The sequence below is a fragment of the Cyprinodon variegatus genome, unplaced genomic scaffold (genome assembly GCF_000732505.1).
Source record: "Cyprinodon variegatus isolate N-32 unplaced genomic scaffold, C_variegatus-1.0 Scaffold137, whole genome shotgun sequence".
Classification (NCBI taxonomy): Eukaryota; Metazoa; Chordata; class Actinopteri; order Cyprinodontiformes; family Cyprinodontidae; genus Cyprinodon; species Cyprinodon variegatus.
In genome coordinates this window covers 367,293-376,001 of record NW_015150590.1, presented here as the reverse complement: position 1 = coordinate 376,001, position 8,709 = coordinate 367,293, and the positions used below count along the sequence as shown (strand labels likewise).

The 8,709-nt window shown below is 36.3% G+C and overlaps 2 protein-coding genes across 2 annotated transcripts in view; one reads left to right on the top strand and one right to left on the bottom strand.

Annotated features, from left to right (window-relative positions):
* cdcp2 (CUB domain containing protein 2) overlaps positions 1-4,854 on the top strand; it is a 10,319-nt gene extending 5,465 nt beyond the window's left edge. Inside the window, exons 3-5 of the mRNA XM_015376578.1 lie at positions 1,905-2,258; positions 2,485-2,663; positions 2,886-4,854. Coding sequence (XP_015232064.1) covers positions 1,905-2,258; positions 2,485-2,663; positions 2,886-3,191 — 839 coding nt within the window. The 3' untranslated portion in view covers positions 3,192-4,854. The remainder of the gene's footprint in view (positions 1-1,904; positions 2,259-2,484; positions 2,664-2,885) is intronic.
* tceanc2 (transcription elongation factor A (SII) N-terminal and central domain containing 2) lies at positions 4,692-8,610 on the bottom strand. The gene is made up of 4 exons (XM_015376576.1): positions 8,231-8,610; positions 7,999-8,140; positions 6,614-6,807; positions 4,692-5,102 (listed from the first exon to the last, which is right to left on the bottom strand). Exons 1-4 carry the CDS (start codon positions 8,327-8,329, stop codon positions 4,914-4,916), a joined length of 624 nt encoding a protein of 207 aa, XP_015232062.1. The 5' UTR covers positions 8,330-8,610; the 3' UTR covers positions 4,692-4,913.
* Positions 8,611-8,709: the final 99 nt, after the last annotated feature.

Sequence of the window (8,709 nt, the reverse complement as noted above, 5' to 3'; positions counted from 1 at the left end):
GCCATTAAGGCATACTGAATGTTCAGAACTAAGATAAATCCTTTGAATTTCATAAGTTCTTCTGATTCAGACTCCACAGAGGAAAAGTCCTTACATGGTCCAGCAAATGCAGACATGAGGCCATGTGAATAAAAATGTATTGATAGAAAGGCACAGTATATGTGAGGTGCAGCTCAAAAATAATGTCAAACTTTTAAGTTATCATGGTTTTTATTTTTTTTCCCCAGATTTTTACCGTCTGAAAGTTGTATGACATCAACAATACTTGAATAAAACAAGTGCATAGCATTTTAAAGTCATATGTATTCAGCTCAGCACTGCTGCCTTGCAGCAAGAAGGTTCTGGGTTTGATTCCCGGCCCAGGGTCTTTCTGCATGGAGTTTGCATGTTCTCCCTGAGCATGCGTGGGTTCTCTCCGTGTACTCCAGCTTCCTCCCACAGTCCAAACACATGACTGTTAGGTTAAATGGATTCTCTAAAAATTCTCCTTAGGTGTGAGTGTGTGCGTGAATGGTTGTCCTGTTTGTCTCTGTGTTGCCCTGCGATGGACTGGCGACCTGTCCAGGGTGTACCCCTCCTCTTGCCCATTGACAGCTGGAGATAGGCACCAGCATCCCTCGCAACCCCACTTGGGATTAAGCGTGTTAGAGGATGGATGGATGGATGGATTCAGCTCACTCGACTCATTATTTTGTAATGCTTTTATTGCCCAGCCTGTGAAGTTTGGGTGGATGGCTTTGTGTTGGAAGCTTTGCAGAAGTTCCTCACTCTCTCAATTTGCAGATAATGCAGTTCTCTGTGGCTTTGGATATTAAGAAATTGACTGGTTTACAGTTCTTTGCTAATTTCTCCTTGACATGTGTTCCTTGGTATGTAGAAGGCTGTTAGATGACTAAATGTTTTCTAACAAATCTACACAGTATTAATACTGAGGTTAAATTACACACAGATGAACTCTCCATAACAGAGGTCTTTAACAGGGGCTCCACGACCCCTAGGGGGTCCAAAGAGATACTGCATGGGGGTCATGAAAATTTTGATTGATTACACTTTTTTTTTATATTCCCCCCTGCAAATTTTTCCACTAATTGAAATGTCTTTAAATAACATCAATATCAATTCAACACACTGTAGTAAACAGATAAATGGAGGCAGAGGATGTCTGTCAATCATCAACACACACATTCAGCGACACACTGGAGCTCTTTCAAGCTGGTCACCGTTTCTTTCACAACACTTGTCCCATCAACCAGGAATAGAATCAGAAATACTTTAATAATCCCAGGGCAAAATTATTTTCATTACATTACTCCATATGTAATAGAGGGACTATAGGACCAGTTTGATATAACACAATTTCATACAATATATATAAAATTAGGGGGTCCCCGCTCCATCTCACCATCAGTTTGGGGGTCCATAGCCTGGAAAACATTTAAGACCCCTGCTCTATAATATGATGTCATTTCTGAGGATAACTTCTGGCCACACTTTTCAGCTTTTTGTCAAAATACCTTTCCATCTTATTCATAGTAATGTTTTATTTTGTGTTAGTCTGTCAATCAAAATTGTAATAAATTACATTGAGGTTTATGGTAGATGATGCTGATGTAACTTACCTGTCTCCAGTTTATATCCGAAACTTGCTAACGCTTTTTATACCAACTAATTCATTATTTCCTTTACTTAAACAGGTAAAAAAAAAACGAATTGAGGTTAAAATCTCTTTTGCAAGAGATGAGTCATAAAACGGTCCCCATAAACACAAAGTGAGCTCTCATAAACTTAAATTACAAGCTATAAGCACCAGCTTTTAATTTTATGACGACTGTTTTAAACAGAATCCCTGAAAAGAAGTAATAAAAACAGAGAGTCGGCTAACTGATGCCATTTACCCAATATAGGTGAATGTCAACAGGTCCTGTCAGTTGTGAGCGGCAACTTCACCAGCCCAAATTTCCCCAACATCTACCCAAACAACATTAACTGCCACTGGAGCATCACCCTTGAAGCCGGGTACCGCATCAAGCTCTACTTTCCTGTCATGGACCTGGAGGGCCGCAACAGCCTGTCAGATGAGTGCGACTATGACTCTGTGTCTGTGTATGATGGGGACAGCCAGGCGGACGCCCTGATGGGACGCTGGTGCGGCAGGGAGCAGCCTCCTTCTATCATCTCAAAGGGAAACCAGCTGCTAGTGGTCCTCAGCACAGACAGAAATGAAGCTCACAGAGGCTTCTCCGCTTCTTATCTAGGAGGTAAATGTGTTTATCTTTTATTACTAGGAGCTAATGGGACAATTAATGAAGTGTATCCTACGGGGACCGCAGGTGTAACTTATCTACTCCCCACTGCTTACTCTATTTGCAGCTTTAATCCCAATTAAATTTGCTCATGAAATCCTCAACGTTCATCCCAGCAAACAGCTCTGCACCACGTCCTTCTTAATCTGCTCCCAAAATGTTTAAAATGTCTTTTCCTCAGTGGTGCCTGTGAACGTGAGCTGCACTAGATCAGAGTTTACCATCCTGATCCCTCAGCAGTCGTTACCTCAGCTGGACCGTGAGAGCATCTACCTTGGAAACCCAACATGTACAGCTCAGCTTACAACCACCTCATACAAAATACTGGCTCAGTTTGTCAACTGTGGAACGGCCAGTCAGGTAACCGGCACACATGCTCTCTTATATAATGCATTTTTTTTTTTTTTTTATCAAGCTCCTGTTGTATATTTTCAGATCTGTGAAAAAGAAAATTGATTGTGAAAATAAAATAAAAATAAGCTATTGATTTAAAAGAAGGGTTCATTAACTTAATTAAAAGTAATCTTTTACCACACTGCTGAATAAAGCTAAAATATCCATTTTATGACTAATTCCTCACAGAAACACCGGAACATCACCATGCTTGTGAACAAGCTCTACATTGATTTCTCAGATGGAAAGCAGCAAAACGTGCAAGAATACAAGGTGCAGTGCGACGCCTTACGGAAGGTCGCGTCTGTGTCCATCATTTCTGCAGAGGAGCGGCGGCTGGAGGAGCAGGCCCTGCAGACGGACAGTGACAGCAGCGCATACGCTGTAGAACCACAGGCAGAACCCCATGACTTGAGCGATATTGTCTTCATCAGCATCTGTGTTCTTGCTGTCATCCTCATGGTGATAGCCATTGTTTGGTTGGTGCTGCTTTAGTAGACATCATCAATAGGTCCAGGTTTCAACATACGCTCATACAAAAAGGAAAATACTAAATTAATGTTAACACTGCTTCCTAAACAAAGTTATTTGTTTTTAATACATTTCCTCCTCTAACAACTTTTAAAACTGATGAGGCCTGAAGGGTAATATGTATTCATTTCCAAAACTTTTCCATGAATAATGCAATATTAATGCTGTAAAGCATTTCAAGTGTTCAGGAACTGCATCCCACATCTTGACTTGGTATATCTGCACTTAAACTGTACAAAACTGTACAAACTGATGTTGTTAAAGTTAATTCAATTTTCCAACCATTTAGCAAACATTAGAGACAAAACTGAGATTTCAAAATAATGTATATACATCCACCATTACAGATTATAATGTAAAATAAAACTAACCCCAAATCATCATTTGGCCATCATCTTTCATGGATTTTTGGAAAACAAAACTTTTGAAAATGTTACCCTTAAGTTAACATTTCATCTAATCATAATAACCCATTCTTCTACAGTTTTAGGGAGACTGATGCCAGGTTTGGATGTTTTCTGTGACAAAAACCTGCTCCTTAGTCCAGACATATAAACCAATACCTTGTTTTCTTTTGTTAAAAAAAACAACGAATCCTTGTTTCTTCAGTGTTGCTGTTACCATACAAACCCCCTGGTCAGTTACAGTCCCTTCCTTTGGTAAATCTGTTCCATCATTCATTTGTTGATCAATAACTATTACTGTGCCATGATGTAAATAATGATCTGGACTGAATCCTTTTAACCGTAAAACTGATTAGATCCTGTTTGACCTTCCTGAAAAATATGGCGTGAGGCTGAGAAAACAAATAAGCAAAGATTAAGAAGATCATCCTAAAGCCGCTTAACTTTATTTCAGCTAAATCAGATTTTACAGTTAATAGATGTGAACTTAATAAGATTAAATGCTGAAGTTCAATAAAAAGATGGTTCATAGGCGTAATAGGTACATTTGTGTAAATTTTTTCTATCTGCCTTTTGTTTTCATATTTCCCATTTTCACATATTTGTTTTTCCATCTGAAATTATATTATGTGGAAAAAGTTTTTTTTTTTATCAAAACAAATAGTAAAGGGTTTGTGAACTTTTGGGCCACTGTTTTTAGTTTTTATTTTTCAGGTGCATAGTCAAACCATGGAGAGGTTTGATCTATGCTAATTCACCTCAAATGAATGGGTGTCTTTGAGAAACGTATCAAATCAGTCTAAAGTGTCACTAGTATTTAGATATAAGTAAGCAGTAGAACTGTCTGTTAGCATAACTGTGCTAAATGATTAAGAGGATGAGCTGGTGAATGTTCCTGCACTGTAACGAGCTCCTGCCAGGACCACACGCAAAAACAAATGATGCAATATTTGAAAGTATAAAATATATATAGTTATAATCCAGCTATAGTTGTTGACATTTGTATTTAATGAAGTCTTTTTTTCAATTCAGTTTAAAACCAAAACCAACAACAGATGGTAAAGCATGATGTAAGCCAGAGCTATGGTTTAAATATTTAAATTTACACCCATAAAATGTAAATGCGCTGATGTGCCACAATCTGTAAAAAGTTTTTGCATTTTTATGAACAAACTGAGAACATGATGAAGAGTAAAAACAAAATAAAATATAAAAAAAAAAAATTATGTGCAACATAATCTCATCCACAAGAGGTTCAAGTCCCAGTCTTCTCAGTGTTCACTTATTTTTTATACTGGGAAACGAGCTGACTAACGGATATTTTGCTATCTTTTACTTGACTTCTGATGTCAGAGTTGTGTCTGAAGGCGAACACCAGCGCCCTGATGGTCCGTCTGTAGGAGCTGCTGACCAACCGGGAGCTCTGGTGAAAAACTTCTCTCTCAATGTTGTCTATAAGCCCAGAGTCCTCCTGTATTGCACACAAAACAAACAAGCAGGAAAAAAGACCTTTTAGCTTAATTAGGTCAGCTGATATAAATTGCAGAAGCATTAGAAAGGAAATCAGGGCATGAATATAAAAAAGGGTTATCAGTGGATGGGAAACCAACAAACCTTATTTTGATATAAAAATATGATTTCTACAAATTTAAATAAAAACTTCATGTGTAAAATCACGCAGATGTGTCAAATTCTTTTCAACAATACCAACAAAAATACCAGTTATTTCTTTAGCATCAATCTGATGCATCTAAGCCCTTTGATGTAATTGCATATACATTAAAAGCTAATAATAATAATAGCTGTAATAAACTAATATTAATAAATTTACCCGTTTAGGCAGGCCAACAATGACCCTAACAACTGCTTTTCAGATGCATGGACCAGTATTGGGTTTTGCACGCCGACAACGACTTCCACGACTTCCCATTACTAAGGGGCGGGCCTGTTCTTCCGGTTCAATTTGTAGGTTTTCTGAGCCACAAGGTTTTGTTGGGCTACTCTATAAAGCTTGAAACTCAACAATACTCCAGACATTTTGAGTTAAAAAAAAGCCTTCTGGATGGGAAGCGAGACAAACTTGGAAAACAAAGTCCAGTGGTTTGTTTTTTAATATTTTTTAAAACTTTTTTGGAATGACGATGACCTGGATGGCTGAGAATCTTCACCAGCATAATAGATTCATAGTTTTATTTTTCAATAAGTCGCTTCTCACATAGCTAGGAATTTCTGATGTGCCTCAGATTCCACTGCTCCCATTAGTTTCTGCACATTAATATTTAAGTAAAGGTTCAAGATTTGTCCTTACCTTATCAGAGTTATTCTTTACCTCTTTGTGTTTACATCAAAATATACAACATTTAGGTTTGTCACGACTTAATGGAAGCAGTGGAAGAGATTTAGAGCAGGAAAAAACTTTGAATAAAACAAAGTGGACAAGTAACTAAGTGGTAAAGAAAGGAGGAACAGAATGAATTTAGACAAGAAATGAACATAAGTAAACATGAAACAAAATAAAGGAAATAAAAGAGGGAAAATAAGAAAGAAATCAAGACATTATAGGAGGAAAATGTGTTGGAAAGGGCACAAAGAAAGAGAACATGTGACAGAGGATGCAAGTAAGGAAGAATATAGATTATAGTAAGTAGAATTAGGAGTAAACCCTAAAAACACAAATCATTTTTCATGCCAGGTTGTTTCTATACTTGGAAAGACCTGGAAAGTATTTAAAACTTTGCAAAATGATTCCAACATTTTTAGGAACCGTAGTTTCAAAACTAATATAGTCAGAACAAGACATTTTTTTTATATATAAAAACAAGAAGGACAACCTAAAGGGATATCAACAAAACATGAATTTAAATGAGGCAGGGTTTCTTTTAACCTTGACTGTAAATATTTAAATGCCATTTCAGTTCATCAACCTGATGAAAACAAAACATAAAGGTTTAATATAACTAACGCTTTAATGCTATGTATCACCTTGACTCCCAGTGCTTCAGACAGCAGCCTCCGAGCGTTGTTCCTCAGCCCTTCAGACTGTTTGTCAGAGCGCACTTCAATGGACGGCTTATTTGAATTCTCCTCAATGAAAGTCCTCCATTCAGTGTAAACCTTTGCTGCCAGAGAACTCACGTCAGGGTCCGGATGTTTCCTCACTTTATTAACAGTGTGACCTTGGGAACAGAAACCCCCAAAAATGTATTAATCTCAACATAATCTGACCTATTAGTAAAATGTACTTTACATAGGTCCAAAAAGATTAACTGTATGAAGCCTAACACAAAAATATAGATATTTTTTAAATGAAATCGATATGCGTTAACATTAATAGTATTACAAGCTGTCCCTTGTAATGCTATTAATTGTTATTTAGTTAAGAAAAGAAAAATGTATTTTTATGTTACTTTAATCACCACACCATTAACACTTTTTGTCCACTTGATGGCACCATAGAGCAATGATTTAACCTGTGAAATCACTAAGATGATGGGAAAAGTGCAGAGAATGTCTAAATTTTAATTGAACTTTATTGATCTCACACTGGAGAAATTCCCCTCTGCATTCTTTTAACCCATGCAGATTTTTTTTATGCTTTCCTTTCTTTAAATCCTACTTAAATGTCTGGAATTTGCAAACAATTTCAAACACTGAACTAAGATAATGTAAATCTAAATTGATAAATCTAAACTTTCCACAATAATTAAGTCATTGTTCTTTTTAATATAATTTAATTTGAATTGGTATGAAAATTATACTTGTGACACTAGTAAGCATTTATACATTTATTGGATAATTATAGAATGTCTTATATGGATCTTTTATATGGTTTATTATCGTTTAATATACTCACAGGGTAGAAAAGTATAATCCGACAGCAAGCAAAAAAATAAATAAACCAAGTTGACTTTTTACCCTTTAAAGCCTGGACCATTAAATAATTGACAGAAATTTCAATTTTTTTATTTAGAGTTGTCATTGAACTCTGAAAAATGAAAGAAAAAGAATACATATATTTTTTATAAGTTAAATTAGATCCTTTATTTGCATCAATTTTGTTACATTAGGCCTTTATGTAGAATATTATATACGTTTTCTGTTCACTGCTGATTATGTAAGTCAGGGTTTTTAAGATAAGCGAGATCACACTGATGATGCAAAGATCTCAAAAGATCATGCATCAAATATGATACAATTGGTTTTAAAGGGTTAAGGTGAACTGACAGCATAACTTGGTAATAATGTTCTCAGGGCCAAAATATTGCTTGTTGTTATGGATCTGATTACTTATTAACAGGCATGTTATATGTGGTGTATACATTAATAACATAAATTAGAAAAGAACCTTAAACAGTATCAGTGAGTACCTATTTTAGTGGACCTGAGCACCTCTTTGGATGGGATCTTCTTGCTCAGCTCAGTCAGGGTGTCCAACAGGTTCTCTTTGCTCTGTTCAGGCAGCTCCAGCGTTGATTTGTAGCGCAAAATGTCTTCGATCACAACTACCCTCTTAAAGAAACATTGTGGATCAAGAATCGTTAAATTAGTCTATATAGGATAAGAATATGTGGCTGTTTCACACTTTGCTGAATATCTCACCCTCATGGACTCTATTGTAGCTTGTTTGTAAACTTTCTCCTCGCTCTTCGGTTGTTTTGGTTTTTCTCCCTTCGGAAGCCGAACAACAAACTTGTCCATTTTCAATTACAAAATATATTCGTAAAAAAAAAAAAAAACTAAAAAGCTCGCGTACGATGCCAGAAAAGTAAGCTAACCACTGCTAACTTAAGCAGTTACCTCGATAAAAAGCTGTTTACTTTCTATCTTCGAAATAGCTTTAGGATAAAATTAAAAGAAAGATTTCATACATCTCCTCAAACCATTTTGACACCCTGTTACAATGTTTATGTGTGGGAAAATCATTGAAATAGCGTCAATATTACGTTTGAAATAAAGACGGAAGCCCGTTTGTAGCTAGGATCATGTTGCCTTCAGGTACGTTAAGGGAGAAAATACCACTCGATTGTGTAGGCAATAATAAGTACAATGTTTTTGTAATAAAAAGCTAATTATTAATT